This window comes from Spinacia oleracea, chromosome 4, assembly GCF_020520425.1.
Source record: "Spinacia oleracea cultivar Varoflay chromosome 4, BTI_SOV_V1, whole genome shotgun sequence".
In the NCBI taxonomy this organism is placed as follows: Eukaryota; Viridiplantae; Streptophyta; class Magnoliopsida; order Caryophyllales; family Amaranthaceae; genus Spinacia; species Spinacia oleracea.
Genome location: NC_079490.1, coordinates 36,823,549 through 36,849,676, shown reverse-complemented (window position 1 = coordinate 36,849,676; position 26,128 = coordinate 36,823,549). Strand labels below are relative to the sequence as shown.

The following is a 26,128-nucleotide window of genomic DNA, read 5'->3' as shown; positions in this document are numbered from 1 at the left end:
CGATTTCCGGTCGTTGACGGATACCGCTCAATCAAACAAAATTTATAAATTCCTAAACTAACCGACTATATTGGATTATAGTGGCAAGCTTAGGGATCGTCCCAAGAGAATGGTTATGTTTGACTATTCAATCTAATGCGTTCAAAAGCTAATTCGAATGGAAAATGAATTTATATATTTATCTATTGAAATAAAAAACACAAGTATGAAATATAAACAAGTAAATAAATTCTAGAGACTTCGGGAATTGGCTATGGAACTTGAATTGGGAGTTCCGAAGATCAATAATGCTCATGATATGAAATGACTAATGAATGAATGAAATGACCATTTGCAGCTTCGACGAGCCATGCTCATCCAATCCTAATCTACTCGCTACAATCAAGACTCGAAGAGGAAGTTAAGAACGAAGAATCAAGCCTAAGTAAATGTAAGCAACTAATCACGCTCTCGCGCCAATTCGAAGCCTGACACTCCATTATTCTAGCAATTTAGGTTAGCTAATCCTAAACTAGACATGGAATCAAACATCAATTAATCCATTTAACACAAAATCAATCACAAAATCATCTCCAAAATCCCTAATTCTAATTCAAGGCTTCAACCCAAATCTCTAGACTATGAACTATTCAATATGCATAATTATGACTAAGATTAAACTAAAACTAATCATAATCATGAAACTAATTGCAACAATGAAACTAATTAAATCAACAAAATTCAGAAAATTCAAATATCAAAATTGGGGGAAAAATCATCAACATTCAAAATATGAAACTAATTCTAGAATTCAACAATGAAATCAAAGCTTAAACGAAATTAATGAAGCAATAAAAGAATGAAAGAAAAAAATCAAAAAGGAGATTAAGAATTATACCTTGAATCATTGAAGTTGCACCAAAACTGAAGAACAGATTTGAAGAACAAAACTCAAACGAAAGAGACGAGAAATCTGAAATTTAATGTTTGAATTCAACTAGGAATTGAAAGATTAAGTTAAGATTCCTAATCCTAACCTCTAATCTAATCCCTAATCTAATTCTCTCTCTAAAATTCTAATTATGAAATCTGAAAATGGAAACTAACTAACTACGCAATGCTTAGCAATGCTGCGAATTAGGCTTTTATAATAGGAAACCCGCGAAGCTGTGCGATCGAACAGAGGGTACGTGTGGTCGCACAAAGTTCTGTTCGGTCGCAAAACATGCTGTTCGGTCGCACAACAAAACTCAGAGGCTACTGATCTCGAATGGCTTATCTGTGCTCCTGGGCACTGTAAAACGCCCGCGCAGCAGGCCTGTGCGACCGCACAGACTGCCTGTGCGACCGCACAGACTGCCTGTGCGACCGCACAGACTGCCTGTGCGACCGCACAGACTGCCTGTGCGACCGCACAGCGCTGTAGCTGTGGCAGTTTGTGTTGCGCGCTGCTCTTGCTGCTCAGTTTTGGCTGCTCGCGTCTTGCTGGTCACTCAAATGCTCATGGCTTGCTTCGTCGCTGCACAAAGAAACATCGTCGCTGCACTCAAAAAACAACGAATAGCCAAGTTATCAAAATCGCATAGCATATTATTAATTCGTATTGCACTTTTGCAAATCGTAAAATCATATTAAACATCGTCAAGCATAATGACACAATATTTAACACGTTAATACTAAAAACAACCCTTACGCAATGAGAATGCGCACAAAAGGCACGTTTAAAGCAAAAACGACTAAAATCTACGCAAGACAAGAAAATATTACGATTAATGCAAAAATGCGATAAACGAATTAAAAACGATAAAACTAAGGAAAAATAGTAATAAAATGCTAATGAAATGAACTAAAATCCTAATCTAAGAGCGGCATAAATTTCGCTCATCAAACTCCCCCAAGCTAAACCTTTGCTTGTCCTCAAGCAAAGTTAGAATGAGAAACGGGGAGGAGAATGAGCTAAATTATTCGAAATCAAAATTACGAAAATAAGAACTACAAGAATGCACACTAACTCAATTTCGTAGGAATCACGGTTGCATTTAAGCACATGCAACAAGCTCTTTAAACCCCACAATCGCTCATGAGCGCGAGTGGGATCTCACAAGGGTTTCCAAAGAGAACAACCCATAACTCTTCCAAAAATTCTATCATGGCAAGACCTAAAAAGGGAAAACAAACCAAGAAAAAGGGAAGAAAAGAAAAGAAAGGAAAAGAAAAGAAAAGAAAGGAAAATAAAGGAAAATAAACTTCAAAATCCAAGAAACGGGCTTTTATTACGGAACGAGCACAAGAGAATGCTAATATTACTAAATCAATAAATGAATGCACGCTAACAAATGTCCTAAGTCGAGTGAAGGATTCAAGTATGAAGCATAGAGAACTAAGGGTATTCACTTGCCTATCCCCCTTCAACCGATCTTACCGCGTCACTCTCTAGATCCTATTCACCCTCAAAGATAGCTTCTCATGACACCGTGAAGGCGACGGAAAAGACAAGAATTGCCAGAGAGGAGAGAAGGTTAATCGACATCTTAGCATGACAATCCCGTTCCATAGATTTGACCGATTCCTCCCTCCACCGACAATGACTCAACTCAAAAGGGTCAAGAGGGATTTTAGGGTGTAATGCATAGGCTAGGGGTAGGGTGTGGAACAAATTTGGAAATTGGTGCTTAATCCTAAAGTGAAGCGCAAAAATGAACTTTACTCAAGCAAATAGAACCAAAACAAACTCATACCACTTATTTAGGACACCCCCAAGCTTATTCAACAACTAAACTAAACTATACTCTTTTTTTTGAACTTTTCTTCATTTGAATTTTTCTTTTTTTGGTGTTTCAAAAGAAACTTTTCTCATTGCCTTGTTTTTCTATGTTTTTGGCTTTTTCAAAACTTTCCTTTCTCTTTTTGCCTTTTTATTCACTATACACATCACATTTCCATAACTTTCCATTCCAACCAACAACCAACATTCCTCATCATTGGCATAATCATTCAAAACCATAAAGCACAATAACACAAAGCTTCATTATCACTTCTAAGGGGGAAAAAAAAACAAAGGCTAATAGGCTTGTAATGAGCTTATAAGAAATGAAGGGGAAAGGCTCAAATGGCTAGCAAGTGGGAAAATGCAAGCAAAAATATGATGGAAAAATAAAAATAAAGTCCTATCCTAAAAAAGAAAAATAGTCACCGAAAGAAATGCCTCTATCGTCCCCTAAAGGAGTTCGGTCGCGGTCTCGGGAAGGAAATAGTCAAATCCGGGATATAGGAAAGTCAAGCCAAGGATCTATGCCACTCAAAATTTGTATACTTGTGTTTGGGCTAAAATGAACATGATCCTCACAAATGGGAGCAAATACTATCCTCTCCGGTTTAAAGTTACTAGAGAGAACGACACCTTCTTACCACAAACCAAGGGTTCAAGGCTCATGCTACCCAAAGTTCTAAAACGACTACCTTAACACCCAAATCCTAGACTCGAACTAAGACATTCAAAACCGTGCATACCTCTACCAATTAGGAATACAAGCATTCTAGTCTACAAGTTCCATTTTTATTATGCCCGAATCAAGAATAATTCTTAAAAACTAGAAAAACTTGCCTTGACAAAGATCGAAAAGGAAAAAGAAAGAAAAAGAAATGAAAATGAAAATAAGGAAAAGAAAAGGAAATAACAAGGAAAAAAGAAAATAAAGAAAATCAATGAAACTAATCAAGAAATATGCACAAAATCCAAAATATTCACAAAATCAAGCAATCCATCACATGGAGATCAAAGTAGCAACCAAACAATAGAATCTCCCCCCAAGCCTTAATTAGGCCATGTCCTTAAGGCCTAAAAAGAAACTAGGAGGGGCACAGCTACCCATCTAACCAATGCCCCACATGAATGATGCCCGATCCAAAAGAATGCATGTGAGTTAGAAGGATATTACCGGATATGTCGTGGGAGCAAGTCCCGCAAAGAACCGTAATAACGAACGAACTCACCAATAGGAATAGCCGGACATGGCAAAGATGGATGCAAAGATTTCCACATCAAGGAAGCTAGAGGCACAAAAACTCAAAAATCAAGAAAAATTAGTATACAAGGGCCAAATGGCCAAAACCCACAGGCTGCCTCCTGAGAAGCGCTCTTTTTACGTCATTAGCTTGACGACCTTTACCTCTAGTAAGTACCCCGACAATGATAGCAATAGTTTGTCAAATGCATTGGCAAACATATCCAAGAGTAAAAATTAGGCAAGAGTCAAGTGAGAAGCATGCACAAAGTAAAATGCAACTCTATGCCTATGGGGGGTGAGGTGCCAAGAGTAAGAAAAATCAAAAGGAAAAGTAAGAAAATAAGAAGAAGAATCAAAAGGAGAAAGAGAAAAAGGATAAAGATAAGCCTCATTCTCCTCAACGAACTCGTTTTGGGTGGCAAGAGAACCAATTTCCTCAATAATGTTCAAATATGGCATTTGGGGATGAATGGAGGGGGGAGAATCCTCAAGTGGTGGGGCTCGGAGAAAATAAGGAAGAGAGATGGGAAAGGAAGGATAAATCTCGAGTTTCTTGAGTCGGAAAGGGGTATGAGGGAAGGGAGTGGGAACAAAAGGTTCACAAGCAACTTCACTCACATCACAAAGAGAAGAAATCTCAACAAAAGAACCTTCAATCAAATTCACAACATCAACTACATTATTATTCTCGGAGGCATCAAAAACCACCAAATTAGGTGCTTCACACTCAATGACGTCCTCAATAGAACTATCACATCCCAAATGGCCCAAATTATCCTCAAAATCCAATGGGAAATCATCAATGGGGTGAGAGTCACTTGTGCTCAAGGGAGGGGGGGGGGGAGAAAAAGGAACAACATCAAAGTTCGATACCTCACCCTTTTCAACATCATTCCCTTCACTAATTCGATCTTCATCCTTAGCATAATATGAATTATAATCATCATCATCATCAATAACATTGCAAAACATAAATGGATTAATGGTTCGGTCAATGTCATCGATTTGAGCTTTAGGAGATTCCGGGCAAGATTTTGAAAATTCAAAATGCAAGGAGTTTTGAAAATCGACTTGGGGAGAATGGTTGTCATCAAGCTCATGAATATTAACATTAGAATCATGGGGGAAATCATTGACATTCATGCAAGGATGCAAAAAATCATGAGAATAAGCATGAGAGTCAAAATATTGAACTCTAGCAAACCACGAAAAGATAGGGAAATCTCTCCAATGCATGTTTTGAAGCTCTCCATTACAATTGGATTGAAGAATCTTAAAAGTTTCCCTATTCACACCATTATATATGACATTGCAAGTGTCACGTGCCCTTAAACCATTAAGAGTTCCATGGGTGCGACGATATTCAATCACCGCATTCACTCTATTATAATAAATCCAAAATGGTTCATGAACACCTTGAGGAAATGAGAACACTCTTGACATGTTTTTTGATTTTATTTGAAAATGAAAAGAAAAGAAAATGAACTAGACTAGTGAACTAGAGAGAAAAATAAAACAATGATGCCAGTCCCCGGCAACAGCGCCATTTTGACAAGCCGATTTTCGGTCGTTCACGGATACCTCTCAATCAAACAAAATTTATAAATTCCTAAACTAACCGACTATATTGGATTATAGTGGCAAGCATAGGGATCGTCCTAACATAATGGTTATGTTTGACTATTCAATCTAATGCGTTCAAAAGCTAATTCAAATGGAAAATGAATTTATGTATTTATCTATTGAAATAAAAAAACACAAGTATGAAATATAAACAAGTAAAGAAATTCTAGAGACTTCGGGAATTGGCTATGGAACTTGAATTGGGAGTTCCGAAGATCAATAATGCTCATGATATACAATGACTAATGAATGAATGCAATGACCATTTGCGGCTTCGACGAGCCATGCTCATCCAATCCTAATCTAGCTCTCGCTACAATCAAGACTCGAAGAGGAAGTTAAGAACGAAGAATCAAGTCAAAGTAAATTCAAGCAACTAATCACGCTCTCGCGCCAATTCGAAGCCTAACACTCCATTATTCTAGAAATTTAGGTTAGCTAATCCTAAACTAACTGGACATGGAATCAAACATCAATTAATCCATTTAATCACAAAATCAATCACAAAATCATCTCCAAAATCCCTAATTCTAATTCAAGGCTTCAACCCAAATCTCTAGACTATGAACTATTCAATAGGCATGATTATGACTAAGATTAAACTAAAACTAATCCTAATCATGAAACTATAATTGCAACAATGAAACTAATTGAATCAACAAAATTCAAAAAATTCAAATATCAAAATTGGGGGAAAAATCATCAACATTCAAAATATGAAACTAATTCTAGAATTCAACAATGAAATCAAAGCTTAAACGAAATTAATCAAGCATTAAAAGAATGTAAGAACAAATCAAAAAGGAGATTAAGAATTATACCTTGAATCATTGAAGTTGCACTAAAATTGAAGAACAAAATTGAAGAAAAAACTCAAATGAAAGAGAAGAGAAATCTGAAATTTAATGTTTGAATTCAACTAGGAATTGAAAGATTAAGCTAAGATTCCTAATCCTAACCTCTAATCTAATCCCTAATCTAATTCTCTCTCTAAAATTCTAATTATGAAATCTGAAAATGGAAACTAACTAACTACGCAATGCTCAACAATTCTGCGATTTAGGCTTTTATAATAGCAAACACGCGAAGCTGTGCGATCGAACAGAGGGTACGCGTGGTTGTACAAAGTTCTGTTCGGCGCACAACATGTTGTTCGGTCGCACAACAAAACTCAGAGGCTACTGATCTCGAATGGATGATCTGTGTGCCCGAGCTCTATAAAACGCCCGCACAGCAGGCCAATGCGACCGCACAGACTGCCTGTGCGACCGCACATCGCTGAAGCTGTGGCAGTTTGTGTTGCGCGCCGCTCTTGCTGCTCAGTTGTGGCTGCTCGCGTGTTGCTGGTCACTCAAATGCTCGTGTCTTGCTTCGTCGCTGCACAGAGAAACATCGTCGCTGCACTCAACAAACAACGAATAGCCAAGTTATCAAAATCTCCTAGCACACTTATTAAATCGCATAGCATGTTATTAATTCGTATCGCACTTTTGCAAATCGTAAAGTCATATTAAACATCGTCAAGCATAATGACACAATATTTAACACGTTAATACTCAAAATGACCCTTACGCAATGAGAATGCGCACAAAAGGCACGTTTAAAGCAAAAAACGACTAAAATATACGCAAGACGAGAAAATATTACGATTAATGCAAAAATGCGATAAACGAACTAAAAACGATAAAACTAAGGAAAAATAGTAATAAAATGCTAGTGAAATGAACTAAAATCCTAAGCTAAGAGCGACATAAATGTCGCTCATCACCATTCCACCCAATTTTACTTTCCTAGAATCAATTTAGGTAAGGTTTAGGGAAAATGGTAAGTTTTCTTTAAAATGAGTTTTCACTCTCAAAATTTTAATAAACTTTAAACCAATGAACCATTTAATAATATTTCCAATTATAACTAAGAGATGATTTCAGAAACAATTAAAGAAATTTAGACTTTTAAATTTTGTAACAAATACAAAAAAACAGAGATGAATTCAAAAACAAGTAAAGAAATTTAAACTTTTAAATTTTGTGAAAAATTACAAAAAAATAACAAAGATGATTTCAGAAACAAGTGAAGAAATATTAAATTTTTTAAATTTTGTAACAATTAGCAAAATATGTTATAAAATAACTTTACTCAAACCCATAACAATATGCAATTCACCAGAGGAAAAAACATCATAAGTTGCCCTTAAAATAGGCTTATAAGTTGCCCTTTATAAGGGCCACCTATGGCTGGGACACTTTTGTAAAATTATCAAAACTTTCCCTTAACAAGGGAAACTTATAAGCTTATAAGTTGCCCTTTGTTTGCAACAAGGGCAACTTATAAGTTTCACATAAGTTGCTCTTGTTTGCAACAAGGGAAACTTATAAGCTTAACATAAGTTGCTCTTGTTGCAAACAAGGGCAACTTTTGAGTTTTTTTTTTTTAAAAAAAAAAAATTTTTAAAAAAATTCTTCAATATAATTCCTGATATCCTGCAATATAATTTTTGATTTTGCAATATAAAATTCTGCATTATAATTTATAGAATACTGTTTCACCAAAATCAGCTTGACATTCCTCAAAAATGATATAAATTTCAAATTTCCTATAATATTACCGAATTAATTCAAATGTAATTAATTAAATCGATAAATAAAAAAATAATGTAAGAGTCACGGATAACTACAAGCCTGCTCTATTTATTACACTGAGGTTAGTTCACAATCGTTAAAGTAAGTAGCCCACTTATCTCGAACTTCATCCAACTCCTCTTTGTTAAACGGCCCCTCCCTTGGAGTTTTGAAAACCTTTAAAAGAACAACGTACATGTAAACCATTAAATTAAATTAAGTTTCATATGCGAAAACAGAAATTATATTGGTCGCGAAAACAACTTTCTGAGTGTACTAAGATTCATTTCAAGTTATTTATGCACATCTAAGGCTCATTTGGCTTGATATAGATCATATTTGGCCAAATGGCATTTTCGATCCCAAATATCAACAAACGAACCTAATGACACTTTCTAAAATTTTTCATGATTCATATGATTAGTTATATGTTTATAAGACTCATTTCAAGTTCTTTATTCATGCCTATGGGTCATTTGGGTCGATATAGGTCATTTATGGCCAAAAATGGCATTTTCGAACCCAACTACCAACAAACGAACCTCTTTCCACATTCTAATCCTTTTTCATGATTTATATGATTAGTCAGATGATTATAAGACTCATTTCAAGTTCGTTATGCACGTCTATTGGTCATTTGGGTCGATATAGGTCATTTATGGCCAAAAATGGCATTTTCGATCCCAACTACCAACAAATGAACTGATATCCACATTCTAAACCGTTTTCATGATTTAGATGATTAGTTATATGATTATAAGACTCATTTCAAGTTCGTTATGCACGCCTATGGTTCATTTGGGCCGATATATGTCATTTATGGCCAAAAATGGCATTTTCGATCCCCACTACCAACAAACGAACCTATTTCCATATTCTAAACATTTTTCATGATTCATATGATTAGTTATGTGTTTATGAAACTCATTTCAAGTTCGTTATGCACGCCTAAGGGTCATATGGGTCGATATAGGTCATTTATGGCCAAAAATGGCATTTTCGATCGCAATTACCAACAAACGAACCTATTTCCATATTCTAAACGTTTTTCACGATTCATATGATTAGTTATATGATTATAAGACTCATTACATGTTCTTTATGCACGCCTATGGGTCATTTGGGTCGATATAGGTCATTTATGGCCAAAAATGGCATTTTCGATCCCAACTACCAACAAACAAACTTATATTCAAATTCTAAACATTTTTAATGATTCATATGATTAGTTATATGTTTATGAAACTCATTTCAAGTTCGTTATGCACGCCTAAGGGTCATTTGGGTCGATATAGGTTATTTATGGCCAAAAATGGCATTTTCGATCCCAATTACCAACACACAAACCTATATCCATGTTCTAAACGTTTTTCCTGATTCTTATGATTAGTTATATGATTATAAGACTCATTTCAACTTCGTTATGCACGCCTAAGGGTCATTTGGGTCGATATAGGTCATTTATGGCCAAAAATGGCATTTTCGATCCCAACTACCAACAAACAAACCTAAGTCCAAATTCTAAATCTTTTTCATGATTCATATGATTATTTATATGTTTATAAGACTCATTTCAAGTTCGTTATGCACGCCTATGGGTCATTTGGGTCGATATAGGTCATTTATGGCCAAAAATGGCATTTTCGATCCCAACTACCAACAAATGAACCTAAGGACACTTTCTAAATCTTTTTTATGTTTCATATGCTTAGTTAGAGGTTACTAAGATTCATTTCAAGTTCTTTATGCACACATAAGGCTCATTTGGGACGATATATGTCATATTTGGCCCAAAATGGCATTTTCGACGGTTCATGCCAATTATAGGCGAATAGTTTTTTTAATTAATTTCTAGCCTAATTGTAGGGAGGGGGTTTTTCCCGTTTCCTACAAGGGGGGTTTGTAGGCCGGCCGGCTCGTTTAGAGAACCGCTTAAATTTTTGCACCTCGAAGGAGTCGCCACCAAACTTTATTTAAGTTCTTGTTTAGAAAGACCGTAAATGACTCTATTTTTGGATAAGGCCTTGAGTCCTTAAAACGGATGGGTGAGATCCGGGCTCGGGAACGAAAATGCTTATTCGGCGAGCTTTAGAAATATTCAAGTACGTTGGCACAACATTAGTTCGAAAATAAACCCTAAGATTAGACTATGTGGGTTTGAGTTTTAGAGCAAAATAGAATTTCTAATTGTACGGTGGTCACTTTGCTTTAAAGATTGATTTGAGGAACCTAAGGCCGGTTTGTCCAAAAATATCTTCGTTAAGCATGATGTAACCTTTGTATTTTGTTGTATTTAGCATGTTGGTGATGAAAGCGATAAAGCACATAAAGAAAAATCACAATACTAAATAAAGTGCGGAATTAGTAAATACAAGACCCCCTAGAAAAGGACTAGGGAGTAGGTCCACATTGCCTAGAAATGGACTAGGCAAGTAAAGATGCGGAATTTAAAGTGCGGAATTGAAATTGCGGTATTGAAAGTGCGATATTGAAAGTGCGACATTGAAAGTGCGATATTGAAAGGTGCGATATTGAAATTGCAATATTGAAAGGTGCATAATTGAAATTGGTACTTGGGAACATGAGATTCGAACGCCAAACGGCTCCTTAAAAATAAGTGCGCCCGACACGAATTCAAAGCCAAAAATCTCAATTTGGGAGAGGTTGCTCAACCCAAATATCCTAGATTTTGCATATTGAACTTGAAATTGAAATCTTGAATATTGAAATGTTTGAACTTGAAATGATTGAAATTTGCACTTGGAATGTTTGAAATTTGAACTTGAAATGATTGAAATTTGAACTTGGAATGTTTGAAAATTGAACTTGAAATGATCCTAGTTTAGGGAAATAACTATGAATAACCCTAAACATGGCAAGATCTTTGAAAATTGAAGACTTGAACTTGTATATTGAAAATGGAGTTTTGAATCTCAAAGACTAAACCGTTAAATGTTAAAAGGTGTTTATCTTTGATGACCCCATGTTTGATGCTGATTTTAGCCCAAGAGATGATTGTAAACAACTTGGACATCCTTGAATCTTTGAAAATTGTATTTTGTATTTTGAAAAAGTTTGTATTTTTGGAAAACATGTGTGATTGTTGCAAGTGGTGTTTTTTATTGATTAAAAAACACCAACTTTCTAATCATTTGGAAATCAAAGCAACATAGTAGATTAGAATGGGATTCGGATTTACCTAGTTAGATTTAGGCAAGAGCTCTCAATTGCTTTTGATTTTAGGAATTTTGTATGTGTTTTTAAGGAGTTTTGAGTTGTATTTTGAGAATTAATGTCGAAATTACGACGTTGTATTGTTGTGCCCCCCTTTTTTCGATGGAAATGAGGGGTATTTATAGGAGGGAATGGTGCAAAACGCCAGCACACGCCAGCGCAGGGCGCCAGGCCAGCGCAGTGCGCTGCTGACGTGGCTTGAATGCCGCCAAAGCAAGGACGGGGAATCATCCTTGTTTTGTCTTGTAGCGTTGTACCTATTGTACGAATAATACTAGGTTTAGCGTTTTGTATTTACTTGGAGGTTAAGGCATCGTTTAGCGTCTAAAAACAAGCCCTTCTCGGGTTTTTGAATTCCGGTTTTAGGGGACGGGGCCCGACATGCTCGGTTTTGTGGGTCGGCACCCGAATTTGACTTGCCTTACATGATTTTGAATGGAAAAGGCCTAGTAAAACCAATGGGATGGTCTACTTTTTGAGATTGTACTCGGATTTTGAAATTGGATTTGGAAAGTTGTATTTTGTACCGAGTTCCGGGAGGGGAACGACCTCGGGGATTGGATTTTGGACCTTGGATTTTGGAGGTGTTCTTAGCAATTGGGATTTCCGCCTGGAGTTACTCCAATCACCTAACAAGGATAATGGTATCGTCATCATCCCAAAGGGGAGACACAAATTAGGTGTCTACACTAATAATACATCATAAATATACTACTTTATGTACCTTTTTCAGATCTTGAACTTCCTTGCAACTTTTGAATATGTCATGCATAAATTTCATCACGTAATAGCCACACTCGACCCCACCCTCTTGTTGGGCGCACTAGATTAAAGAGAACATAAATTAGATAATAGGAAATGTAATTGTTTTGGCCGTACAATAAGTAGTGAACAAGTTATTATTTACCTTAACTGATTTCCATTGAGGAAGTGCGCTTTTTTTGACATTCATTTTCATCAACAATCTGCAATTCCACAATTCATTGGAAGTTAATTAACATTAAATGCTTGAATGTAAAATATGATTGCAAGTTTTATTTGATATGTACAAAAAAACTAAATACGGAATGTACTTATTCAATAGTGACTTGACCAACACGGATCGTAATATTTTGCTGGATTCTGAATTCAATGCCAAGATTGGTGATTTTGGGTTAGCAAAGATTTTGGCTAAGCAAGGAGATGATCCTCACACAGTTTCTGCTGTTGATGGATCTTTTGGTTACATGGCCCCAGGTAAAATATCTAGATTATTCTTCTACTGCTAAAATTTTCATGCAGTATTTACCGCGAATTAGGCAAATTTAGCATTTAGGACATTTCAATTCCATAATCTAACTATATGCTAAACTACATAATAAACTGACAGTGAAGTGTGTGACATCTGAATTTGAATTGCAGAATATTGCCACACAACCAAGGTGAATGAAAAGATTGACATCTACAACTTTGGAGTAGTTCTACTCGAGCCAGTAACAGGGAAAGAGCCACACATAGGAGATGAACACACAAATCTTGCAGAATGGGCATTGAGGCATTACAACGAGGGAAATCCAATCAAAGATGTTCTTGATAAGGAAGTGCAGGAGCCTTGTTATTTGGAAGAGATGATCAATGTGTTCAAAATAGGGTTGATGTGCACCAGTGCATTACCTATTTATAGGCCAACAACGACGTAGCATTTTAGAAGGTTCTGGAGGAGCAAAGGCAAAGAATTACCACGATGTTTCCCCTTTTCTAGGGGGTGGAAACTATATCTCTAGTTGTAAAAATAGCAAGAGGTCAGTAGAAGAAGATGTCTACAGCATGGTTTGAGTTAGTAGTTTAGTACCCATGCATGACAGGTGTTTGGTGTATTTCTGCAGGATAAGATCTAGATAGCTGAAGTTACTGTAAAAGAAGTATATCTTCTTTTTTTCTCTCCCAAGAAGAAAAGTTAAGAATAATGCTACGAGTTTGATTCTACAATTTCATGAATGATTCAGTCACTGTAGTCTCTAGGAATGTTTATATCAATGATCTGAGTTCTATTCTCGCATGCAGCTACTGCCATGCCTCCTTTGCGGCAACATAAAACTAAAAAGTAAAATTCCCCAAACCCACTATTTTCCCACAAGTAAAACATGCATAAGAAATCCTCGATTGTACAATGCATTGCATTGCATAAGAGACTGCTCAGGTCAGCTGCTGATCTGCTGCTGATCTGATCAGCTACTGATCTGATCAGCTACTGATCTGCTGCTGCAAATCTGTTGCTGATCAGATCAGAAGCTGATCGTATCTGCTGCTGATTTAAACTGCGGTTTTGAACGAGTTACACTGCGATTTTCCGCTTGTACAATGCATTGGATGTACAATCGACTCGATTATACTATCAAACAAACTAGGTGGCCGGAGCGCAGTAGAAGGGAACAAACTAGCAAACAAACATGAATGTTGCCCAAGTAATCGATTAGTTCAGAAAATAGAAGGGAAGAATGAGAAAAAGAAGAAGACCTCGGCACTGGGTTCAAAGTGGTCCAACTAGGTGGCCGGAGCGCAGTAGAAGCCTGTCGAGGTCTCTGGTGCGGCTGTTGGAAATAGATTCCACCATTGGAGCGTCCTCGAGTTCAAGATTATCTGAATTAGTATGCATAAATTTGGGCTGATCCTCGAGGTCAAAACAAAACGGACGACTTCAAGCCATCACAAAACATAATATTATAACCATCCTTTATCTTTGGCATAAGAGGAATAACCTGCAAAAGATTACAACTTCAAGCTATCACTCAACAGAATATCTACTCTACAGACTACAGCAGTCGGAGCCTCAAAGAATTACTATAGACGTCAAAGCTTTATAAAGTTACCATCTAGAAAAATTATGTGATCCTGTGATGAGTAGATTCTTGCAGCTATGTCCTCTCAAGTGCAAGAAGACAGACATCAATCATATCTATTCAGAAACAGATTTTGTAAAAGTTTAATTATCAAAACTGCAGATGCAAAATTCAGCTACATAAGGAGATTAATTACAATCACATAATTGAGAAAGTATCAGCAAACCGGTCACTGGATACTTCTTATATTTTTTTAACAGGTGAGCCAGTCACTTAATTGAGCAATGTAGAAGGAACCAAGGCACTTAGCAAGGCAATATTTAGGGGGAGCTTGGGAAAAACTGATAAAAAAAGGCATCGAAATTATCTAATAAAAAACCCAAAAGCGATTGAACCCGTCAAAAATTCAGAACAGAAAATCAAAATAGGAGAATGTCACAATCCAACCAAATCAAACATCAAACAATCACAAATTTAGTAAACTTAGTAATATATGAAATAAAATTTTAAATTCCAACAACATTACTCAAATAAACCATAACACATCTGTTACACCAAAAGCCAATCCATAAATTTGTTATTAAAATAGTATTATGAACTTGAATTACCAATTTTAAACCCTAAGATGCGAATAAAGAAAACAACTGCAATTGATTAGTTGCGAATACAATTTATATAAAGAATGTCGAGCCTATTTGTTCAATTGACTAATAAAACATAATCGTGAGAAAAGAACGTCATACCTCCAGTTTCACCTGACCTTCAAATAGAGGAAAATATGAGATTCCAATCACGAATCATTGTAAAACTCTTCCTTCACTAGCAAATTGACAATAATTAGAGTCACGAATCTTCAATCGAATGTCAAAGAAAATTTTCGAGAACCCTAAGTTACATAGTGAAATAGGTGGAGTAAATGCAAGCTAGGTAGGGAGAGAGAAGGAGATGTGAAGCAGTGAAAGGGAGAGAAGCACAGTGACCACCGTAAGAGGAGGAGCAGAAAGGATGCGCTTTTCCTTCTCAGCGAATTTTTTATTCATTTTAAAAAAAGGCATAAGAAAGCTTTTTTAATTTTTATCATCTGATGGTATCAACTAACACTGATATCCTTGCCAAAAGAACAATATTAGTGAGCTGAGAATTACTGATCAGTGATCACATAAAAAGTTGTCACGTTTCCTAAAACAAGGTTGATTTATATGATTTCCGTTCCTTAAATATGAGCAAGACGGACAACTGATTTCAGACAGACAGAGTATCAGACATGTACTAGACATACTATATTTTATAGTTACAAAGGATGAGAAATTTCGAAAATAGAAGCAGGATATCAGAGTGAATACAGGTTGAATGCAGAGAATGTATTCAACTTGAGTAAATATACAGAGTCAAGAGGTTCTGAACAAGTTATACAAAATAAACTAAAATAACTGAATTAAAAGTATTTAAGAGGTCATATAATTGTCCATAATCTAATTTCTAGCTATAGGGTACTCTGGTTTCCTTATTTTTCCTACTATCTCATTAATTCTTTTACAGGGAACCAAAGCTAAATACATAATCCAAATTTGGCTGACATTTTGGAGTGAAAGAACTGGGTGCTGACTCTTGACAAACAACTTCAATTTATCTAAAAAGACAGTCTCCTCCAAGAATAAGCAGGGTATCCAGGAGTAAAAACTGCAGCCTCCAAACTTGTAAATTATGTAAAAGAAGCCAAAATTTGAGAAAATCAAAGAAAATTTCATCAATAAAGTATAAGATACTTAATATTCGACTAACATCAAACATCTCAATAGTGCTTTAAATTATCGAAAGAAAAACAGACCCAAATCCCTAAATCACCAGTATATAACACGCCAAATTCTAGAAATGTAAAAATACATCAATATGAGATTGAAATAGGGAAAATCAAATGCAAACCACAATCCAAAATTCGATCAAAATTGCGCACAATTGATAGAGATGTAGAGACAAGAGCGGTCGTAATTACCAGTATTGAGGAGAGAGAAAATTAGATGAGAGGGAATTCGATGACTGCGAAGAACGAAGATCTACGGCAACACAGAGCGAAAATGAGAGAGAGAGAGTCGAATGTCAAACGAGTTCTACCGCCACCATCGGTGTAGAACTCAAGGATGAATACGAGGATGATGAGGAAGAGATGACTTTTTATTTTATTTTTATGTTTAAGAATAATGTTTAATGCTCAAAGCCAAAAGGATGCGCTTCAGCTGTACTTTTTTAATTTTTTATTTATTTTTATTTCTTGGCCAATCAAGAGATGCTCTTATTGAATAAGGGCAATCTTCAGGAGACCACTTTTAATAATTTTTCTACTAGTGATTTAACGGGTTTTGTGTACAATATCAAGGGTATTCTTGCCAGATATAGCTTGTCAATGTATTGAGAGTGAAACGATCTTGTTTGCTTGATCAATTAAGTCAAAATGCATTTCACGCATGATAACAGCCTTATTTCAAATTCGAGGTGTTAGGTTGACTTATCAATCATATAAGGTTGTGATATAATTCATCTCCATCAAAAACCCTAGCTTATTCTGTATAAAATTTCGGTGGATTAAATCATAATCAAATATGATTAAATAGCCGATTGTCCCTTTAATTGGCGGTGAGGCCTAGATGGATGTCTTATTTTATTTGGTCAATTCCATTAGGCCAAACATAAAACAAAAAAGAATCTAAAAATTACTCTCATGGTTGGAATTTTTTCTCAAAATACATTTATCAAAGAGAATCTCTAATAATTTACTACAAAAACCATTTTGATCCATTCAAGCCGCTAATCGGGGCAAACCTTTTTGTTGAAATCGTCTTATTCATAAGACTTTCATGGTAATCACTAATCAATGTGATTTCCTCAATCCTAAGTGGATCATTTTGATTCTTAGAATGAATTGATTAAGGATCACAAATTACCTTATTTTGAGAAAAAAAATAAAACGCAATTTAATTATCCCTCATATCCAAGTGGAATTGGCCACTTAAACTGAGACATTTTTTCAAACTATGATGGTTTTCATCCGAGAGTGGATTCAAATCCCATGATGATCGGTACGTAGTGAAACTTCAATGCTCAATCCTTTCATGAATTAATAATCTTGTCTTGGCTTAATGAAACCTTTTTCTTAGAATGCTTGCATGTGTATGGCAACGTGAAATCTATGTGTTTTTATCTAAATAGCCATAAATCAACTCAAAATAGAAATTAAGTCTTTTTAAGAGCATATTCCTTAGAATAGAAGAGAAGACGAGTTCCAGACGTTCGATTTTCTTAACCTAGACCCCGAACCCGAAGATTTGATTTCAAAAGACCAATTTTCAATAAAGAAAAGTCCTTTTTTTAATTTGTTTTCTGTGTGTTTCTATGGAGTTCTTAATCATTTTTTAAATTGTTTTCTTAATTTTTTTTTTCGAAAGCAGTTCAATCCTTAGAGGATATCTTCTTCCTAAATGGTTTCACAAAAAACCCGTTCCATGTTCGGGTAAAAATAGGGTGGCGACTCCAATTCTTTATAAACAGTCTGAACAAACTCTCATGTAGGACTCTCAAGGTAAGTCACGGTCGGTCGAGAATCGGGTCATACAATTACTTTGGTTGATTGTTTGCCCGATATGCGAATTGGTCTTATTTTGGTTCATTGGAAGTTATGTTCATCTAATTTCTATGTCTTATGCTTTTTATTCCTAAATTTATCTTTTACGTTCCTTTCCTCTCTTCTATTTTCATGAACCCTAGTTTTTCTTCTCTATTATATAAGAGAAATCATGAGGTCATTAATGTAATGACATTTTGGTATCACCCTATAAAATAGACTACAATACCCTCAATGAAAATTAAATAAATCTAAATTGTATTAAATAAATATTAAAAAAGTTATTTAGGAAGATTAGTCAAATAACATGAAAGGAATAAAATAACAACAGAAAACTAACAAAAGAGGAAAACAAATCAAATAATTACTACTTAATTCTCTCTTCTATATGTTTTTTGAGGGGCCTCCCATACTCCTTAGATAAGTATGGTTTGTTAATGTTAATAACTTGGGAAAAGAGGACGACACACAAACAATGGTTGATCAAGTTTATTGAGGAAAATAAATCAGGCTAGACAATTGATTTAAATGCAAAACCCCTTATATTCGCACGCATCGCATGCATATAAAAAATATTATGCTTTATTTTTTCTATTACATTGTTGCATTATTTCTATTTTTACTAAAATATAGATCCGTCAATTTTTCTTTAGATAAGTTATTAAATAATTTTTTGTACTTTGTATATATATTTTTAGTTTTATTTGTAATAAGACAAATATACTTCTTATATTCGCTCACATCACATATATAAATTTTTAACATATTATTTCAGGTTAAAATGTAACAACACAAATCTACTTCTTATTTTCGCCCGCAACACGTGCGTATGAGACTAGGACTCCATTGATGTAAATCTTTGAGGTACTTTTTGTTTCTCTCTTTATTTTTATTTATTGCTTTTTTATATTTAATTTTCATTGTTTATTTCATGATTAGTAGTTAGTTTTATATGGTTTGAAATTCCATGTTTATACTAGGAATCTTTATTATTATTGTTGATGGTTTGATTAGTCGTTAATTCTTATAGTTGATTAAGTCTATAACATGTGGTGGATCCTGCAGCGCAGAAGAAAGAGGAAGAAAAGTGGACAAAAAGTAAGTACCATTGAAGATAAAATGATACCATTGTTATTTTTTTGTTAGTATCTTCTGTTTTTTAACCGTTTTTTTCATTCTTGATACCAATTAATTGTATTACAATACCATATGGTATGATTTTATTGGATACCGTTGAAAATAAAATGATTTTTTTGGTATTTACTACCTTAAAAATACACCACTTTTGTATTACGAAGTACCACCTTACGAAAAAAAGTATATTTTAATTTGCTACCTTAAAGTATGTTTTTTTTGTAATCACTGCCACTTTACAGTTTTCTAATTTTAAAATTAAAATATCTCTTTTGTTTCTTAATCGTTTAGAGTAATTCAAACCCATTTTTGTGAACGATCTGTTAGGTTATGATACATATGACAATTCATAAATCATGCGGAAAAACCATTTAGCCAGGAACACATATTATTTACACATAATCATATAGCATAATTTAGATGCATACTCTTTGTTGCGTGCCTTCCCTAGCTGCGCCCGAACGGAACAAGAACAAGTCTTTAGGACTCCAAGTGTCGTCCCTCCGTAGATAGTCCACAGCACGTCCGGATCCGCCTTAAGATTGACCAACTAGAATCGCCCTTAAGGTACTAAAGATTTTCGGCACTTATAGTCAAGGAATGTGTCTGAATTTTCTCTCCAAAACTCACTTTGAATACTTGAATAATCTCTGAAAATATGTGACCCTAGGCACGTATTTATGGAAAGGGAATTGTAATCCTAGTAGGACACGAATTAATTAAACTTAGAATCCTACAAGAACTCTAATTAATTAATTTATCCTTTTAGGAATAGGAATGTAATCATATACTAACTCTAATAGTTTTAGGAATCATGCATGAACACAACTCACACACACACGGCAGCCTCAAGGGCCGCCCATGCGCGTGCGTGCGAGCAGCAGCCCACGCAGCGAGGCCCACGCAGCCGTGGCCTTGGCGCGCGCTGGGCCTGCCTTGCGGTAGGCCTGGGCGCTGCCTTGGCTGGGCTTGTGGCGCGCGTTTGGCTTGCTGGGCGATGGCCCGACTTCGTGTTGGGCCTTCGTCCGGCAGGCCTCGTCCGATGCTAATTCGTACGATACGATTCCGATTAAATTCCCGGTTCCGGAATTCATTTCCGATACGAACAATATTTAATTTTTCCGATTCCGGAATTATTTCCGTTTCGAACAAATATTTAATATTTCCGTTTCCGGAATTATTTTCCGATTCCGATAATATTTCCGATTCTGACAATATTTCCGTTTCCGGCAATATTTCCGATTCTGGTAATATATTTCCATTTCCGATAATATTTTCCGATACGTACCATGTTTCCGTTTCCGGCAACATCTACGACTTGGATAATATTTATATTTCCGATACGATCCATATTTCCGTTTCCGGCAATATCATCGTTTCCGGAGTATTCATTTCTTGCCTGTGACGATCTCAGCTCCCACTGAAACCAAGATCCGTCGATTCCGAATATCCATAGATGGAGTATCTAATGCCATTAAATACTTGATCCGTTTACGTACTATTTGTGTGACCCTACGGGTTCAGTCAAGAGTAAGCTGTGGATTAATATTATTAATTCCACTTGAACTGAAGCGGCCTCTAGCTAGGCATTCAGCTCACTTGATCTCACTGAATTATTAACTTGTTAATTAATACTGAACCGCATTTATTAGACTTAACATAGAATGCATACTTGGACCAAGGGCATTATTTCCTTCAGTCTCCCACTTGTCCTTAGGGACAAGTGTGCATTTCCTAATTCCTTTGCCGCTCGATGCTTGCTCTTGAACATAAGGTAAGAGTTGTCATCCTTATTATGTCCAGAGGTGTTCCTCGGTTTCAGAGTTCAACTGATCAAATAAACGGATAATCATAGCCTATGATTCATCCGAGCACGGCCATGCATTTCACAGTTTCTAGCTCTCCGAGTGGCCTTGTACAACTTTTAAGCATCTCATCCCGATTTATGGGAGGACAATCCCAATCTTGCGATCTTGAGATTAGACTTCGTTTGATAGGTGATTACCTGAGCGTTGCCTTTATAGCCTCCTTTTACGGGGCGACGGTTGGTCAACGTCAAAGCAACCAGTTCTCAAACAAGTAATCTCAAATCACTCAGGTATTGAGGATTTAGTGTCTAATAATTTTAATGAAATTTACTTATGACAGATTTTCATCTCTTACAGTAAAGTTTCATAGGTCTTGTCCGATACTAGTCTTCCCAAAGTAAGTATCTATGCAAATGATTATGACATTGCCATGTCCACATAGTTCAAGAAACAGAACTACTAGTCATCTTGCATTCTAATCGTCTAACGTTTTCTATGCGTCCAATTTTATAGAAAACTCCGACTAGGGACCATTTTCAACATTTGACATTCAAGTTCACTTGATAGACATTTCTTAGTCACAGGACTGGTCCTGACAGTCTATCTTGAATATATCGTCAAATTTGAAGGGACTCATCATTTAATACTAAACCAAGATTAAATGGAATATGAAAATTCATTTCATATATGATAAATGTTCAACCCCAATGTTTTACAACCATGGGCCTCGAACCCATCTTTAAAACATTTCATGGAATTCAAAGCTATGCTTGATTTCCAGTGCTACAATGTGAGTGTTGCTTTCTCACTTGTTGCATAGGTTTAGTTATCATGCTTTGCCAGTCTTAATATCTTTTTCATCGAATGATATTCGAGATAGGATGATAAGATCTTTTGAGTTTGTTTATTATGTGATCTAGTCTTTCTTACTTCGATAGTGGTTCTACGCATTTTGCAATGAAGAGCCATCAAGTTAGCAGACATGTGATCCACCAAAGTTCAATGAAGAACTCATTAATATAAACAACTCTGTTTTATTGCTTCTTAGGCAATAAGTACTTTTACTTCAACTGTTTAGGTTGCTAGTGATGCTTTGTTTGGATTTACTTATCCAAGCAGTTCACAGACATGTGGAAGACTTTCCAGCTGTATCTTAGAACATAGAAATTAATATTTTAATTTCCCACGCAACAACTCATGGTCTCCAATCCATGTTGCCATTTCAAAACACGATGCTCTATAGCTCGTCCTTATCAATGGTTAACTCCAAAGGGTCTTGCTTGATCCTTTGCCAGTGTTTATGCGTGTAGCATCAATATTTAGCATATCTTTATTTCCTTGAATCAAGAACTATTCCTATGTACCATTTCAAGTACCATAAGTATTCTTGATCTCAATCTAGTTGATCTTCACTTAGATCAATAGAGATTGGTATATGTTCGTCATGCCTAAAGTCATACGATACGTTTTTGGCGATCCTCATATTATATCATACATGATAAATTCTTTTGCAGAATATTTCCCAATTGAATTCTATTTATGTAACTTTAGCTTATCTAGTTTCAGTAGATACTAAATTCAGCTAAATTCTTTGACATATAATATAGGTTAAGAATCTCATTTAGACTCTTTGATGTTTAACTTAGTAAATGCTTATACATAGTTAAAACATCCTTTACTTAGATTTATTCACATGGGTTGAATATCTCCAATGGAGACTTTCGTGTTTGATTTAGTAAATTCCATTACTTAATCTAAAACAATATTATAAGATCTTTGTAAATAGATCTTAATACCCAATATGTACTAAGTTTCGCCATGGTCCATTATTGATGAATAATTTCAAATCTAAGTCATTAGCATTTGAATGTTATTTCACAATAGAGAGATATGTGTGTGATACACATAGGACCAAATAAGTTTTTATGTACTCCCGCTAAACTTCTTATACATCTATAAGAATCATGTATATTTTATGAAACTAAAATGCTTATTAGCTTCACTTAAAATACAGTTCCCATTCCCAATTGCTTGCTTAAATCTGTACTTAGATTTTATAAGCTAGCTTTCCTTTTCAAGCATTTATTTGGATCCACAAATTCTATGACATACCATGTACATATTATATTCCATCATTTGATTGAGGAATACGTTTTGTCATCCAATTGCCATATGTACCAATATGCAATCATTGCTTGAATTATAGACTTAAGCATTACGATTTTGCATGAGGTTTCAACACAATCCATGCCATGAATTTGCTTGTAACCTTTAGCAACTAATCTAGCTTTGTGTGTGAACACAATTCCATGTTTGATGGTTTTTATCCTTAAAACAAACTTGCAACCAATAGGTGTGAAACTATTCTTGCAAATCAACAAAATTTCAATTTTGTCATCAAAACATTGAGTATGTTTTATGGCCTCTAACCATTTAAAACATTTGAGTCTATATATGGCCTCTAACCATTTTAGGGAATCTGGGTTTCGTCATAGCTTTCTTACAAGTCACAAACTCATTAATCTACATGATAATAGTTTGACTGCAAGTTGTAGGTTTCTTCACTATTTAATAGAAGAATCTCATAGTTTCATTGACCTGATCTTATGTTTCTTCACTATCTAATAGAAGAATCTCATAGTTTCAGTGACTTGAATTCTATGCCTACTTGGGTATAGAACATCAAACATTAGAATATCAATAGCCACTTAAAGTCCTTTGAATATTCTGTTCCCCTTGAAGCACTTGTAAAGTTTTCTAAGAGATGTCTATTCTTTAAAGCCACTTCTAAAGTCCTTAAAGAATAAGTTCGGATTTTCTGAAGCACTTCGAAAAGCCTCCAGAATGTCCGTTTATGTTTGTTGTTCGCCTCGAAAAACTTTCGAGGTCTATTTTCTCCCACTTGTCATTTTGGAAACGAATCTCCAAAAGGACATTATTTCGAGCAAACAAACATTATGTTCTCAAAAATTCGTGGTAGAAACAATACCCTTGTGTCTCATTTAAATAAATCACAATGAAACATATATCTATGCTTGGGCCTTAGTTTGTCGAATAACAAACACTAAGCTCCCACTGAGTTTAGGAACTCTTTAGATATATTATGAAAAGATATTCTGAAATTACTTTTCAATAGCTTTGACGAATTTGGTTTAGTTTGGTGGTACTTGAGCATTTTGTTTTAGAAATTATAGGAAAAGTCTTTATGATCCATTATTGATCGAATCAAGTACTAATTGACTTCGATTATTCCAACGTAGATATGCCATATCTTATGGAGCTAGATTGTGAAATTACAACACACAATCATTGATGATCATATTTGGTCTCAAGTAATCATCAACATGATCTAACCTAGATCTTTATGATTTCTTGCCAAGTGGATTTTATACTTCTGAATCTTTGAACTAGCCAAACAGATTCAACTTATATCACATTTGAGTAAATAAACCTACATTCATTTAAATCCACGTGAAATAATAAAGTCATAAAATCTTTCTTTAGCTTTGAACTCTATTGTCTAGGCGTTCTAACAATAGTTCATATCTTTTGTTACTTTCAACAAGTAAGACTAGTTGTCTTAAAATGATCTAGAAATCAATCAACTTTCAAAAGTCCATCAAAATAGAGCTTATGAATGTTAACTTGTTGATATGGTCTAAGCAACAATGCCAAAGATTAGTGGAACTCAAATCAAGGGGTTGATTTGAACCTAGTAAAGTTCTTTAAAGAGTTGTTTGTTTTAATCAAGCATATTGACTCATTCCGTAAATGACCATTTCATTCAAATAAACAAACAAACAAGCATTGTTTTTGTTCTTCTGAATGTGAGTCTTTCTGTGTTTGAAGCAGAAATTTAGGTATGCTGATTATGGAACAAAATAGCCATTTAGTTCCAGCCTTTGAAAGGACTTAAAACAAACTAGATGACCCTACAACTAATGTAGCATTGCCATGCTTCATTTCCCACTTGTAGGTCATTAGTGTATCCTAGCTTCCATTGTTTGAGTTATTACCGAAGTAAGAACCTCAAGCGGTATATGATACCAAGGAAGTTTGATTGCTAGGTCACTTCTCTTTAAACATAAATTTATAGGTAGAAACGGAATCGTAAATTCCTTTCATTTGTTCCTTGTTTTCCTATTTCTTGTACCCTTTCTTATAGTCTTAAGAATTGAATTCTTTAGTGTTGACTTTTATACTTTGTTAGACATGTCCAATGTCACCCTAACAAGGTTCTTACCATTTATGTTGAATATTAAGTTTCAACTAGATGATCTTACCAGAAGCTTCTAAAGTTCTCTAAGCATCGATCTATTCGAATGTCTAGGGACTAGACTCATTCGAGAATTAAATGGACAAAGATATTAGGTTGTTAACCATTGGTAAAGCTGAGCGTATTAAACTCAATGCTTTATGATCTCAAAACTACATTGTATTTTGAATTCACAAGCACCAATCGGTTTGCCATTCGATTTTGATTCTCGAAAACAACCATAAAAGTCGATATAAGAAACGTACATTTTAAATTGCTCATTTTCTCTCATGCATTTCCGTGAATCGTTCTTGGATTCACTACCAATCGAGGAAATTTACTGTTACCTTTCTAAAAGGATTTACTGCAGTGCAAGATATTTAATTATAAACAATAATTAAAACATATATTGAAGCATGCAAAGTCTAAACATTTATCATGAATAATAACTTGAAATTAAAGCAACCATGCAATTCAAACAAGTTATTAGCATTTTATTCGATTTTATTGTTCCGGCAGGTGTGAATAAAATGATTCCAAGATCCTAAAATCATTGAAGAACTAAGCACAGTTTGTCGACTTAATCCTAAAACATCTTAGGTAAGCAAAATCCTTTTGCTAATAGTCTAGAAACTATTCTTGGTTGATAGGTACGTCTAAGAACTTATTAGGTAAACCTATCGATTTTGCCACGACATAAAAGGACTCCTTACTTATATCGTTGAGTTTCACCAAAACTAACATGTACTCACAATTATTTGTGTACCTTGCCCCTTTAGGACCAATAAGTAACACCTCGCTGAGCGAAAACTATTACTAGATTGATGTAAAGGATATCCAAGCAAGTGTATATTTTGGCATGGCACCTTATAACTCAATTTTTAAGTTTGGAACTTAAGGCTCTTACTATGTTGGTTAGATTTTAAGTGAACTAAAATCCTTAATCATGCAACATAATCAAGCTCTTGATCTCATGCATTTTAAGACATATTTAAAGCAATAAATAACTTAAAACATGCATAAGATAAATGTGAT

At 35.1% G+C, this 26,128-nt stretch overlaps 1 protein-coding gene and 1 long non-coding RNA gene across 12 annotated transcripts; one reads left to right on the top strand and one right to left on the bottom strand.

The window, feature by feature from the left end:
- Nucleotides 1-997: 997 nt before the first annotated feature.
- Nucleotides 998-16,589, bottom strand: LOC110788544 (uncharacterized). 11 transcript variants are annotated; one of them, XR_008932799.1, is made up of 8 exons: nucleotides 16,274-16,514; nucleotides 15,024-15,099; nucleotides 14,311-14,396; nucleotides 13,958-14,199; nucleotides 12,369-12,426; nucleotides 12,186-12,284; nucleotides 11,427-12,090; nucleotides 8,172-8,404 (listed from the first exon to the last, which is right to left on the bottom strand). XR_008932799.1 is itself a non-coding variant. In XM_056843543.1 (7 exons), the coding sequence occupies exon 7, from the start codon at nucleotides 5,427-5,429 to the stop codon at nucleotides 4,221-4,223; it is 1,209 nt and encodes a 402-aa protein (XP_056699521.1). In that variant the 5' UTR covers nucleotides 5,430-7,007; nucleotides 12,186-12,284; nucleotides 12,369-12,426; nucleotides 13,958-14,215; nucleotides 14,311-14,396; nucleotides 15,024-15,099; nucleotides 16,274-16,588; the 3' UTR covers nucleotides 1,526-4,220. The 11 variants fall into 11 exon arrangements, 7 of the variants coding, with proteins under 7 accessions (XP_056699521.1, XP_056699518.1, XP_056699519.1 ...); XR_008932800.1 differs by lacking the exons at nucleotides 8,172-8,404; nucleotides 11,427-12,090 and adding an exon at nucleotides 998-1,519 and having other exon boundaries at nucleotides 16,274-16,493; XM_056843543.1 differs by lacking the exons at nucleotides 8,172-8,404; nucleotides 11,427-12,090 and adding an exon at nucleotides 1,526-7,007 and having other exon boundaries at nucleotides 13,958-14,215; nucleotides 16,274-16,588.
- Nucleotides 16,590-16,782: 193 nt separating this feature from the next.
- On the top strand, nucleotides 16,783-19,155 carry LOC130471942 (uncharacterized). Its single transcript, XR_008932182.1, has 3 exons — nucleotides 16,783-17,354; nucleotides 18,672-18,760; nucleotides 18,962-19,155. It is a non-coding gene; the product is annotated as an uncharacterized lncRNA (long non-coding RNA).
- Nucleotides 19,156-26,128: the final 6,973 nt, after the last annotated feature.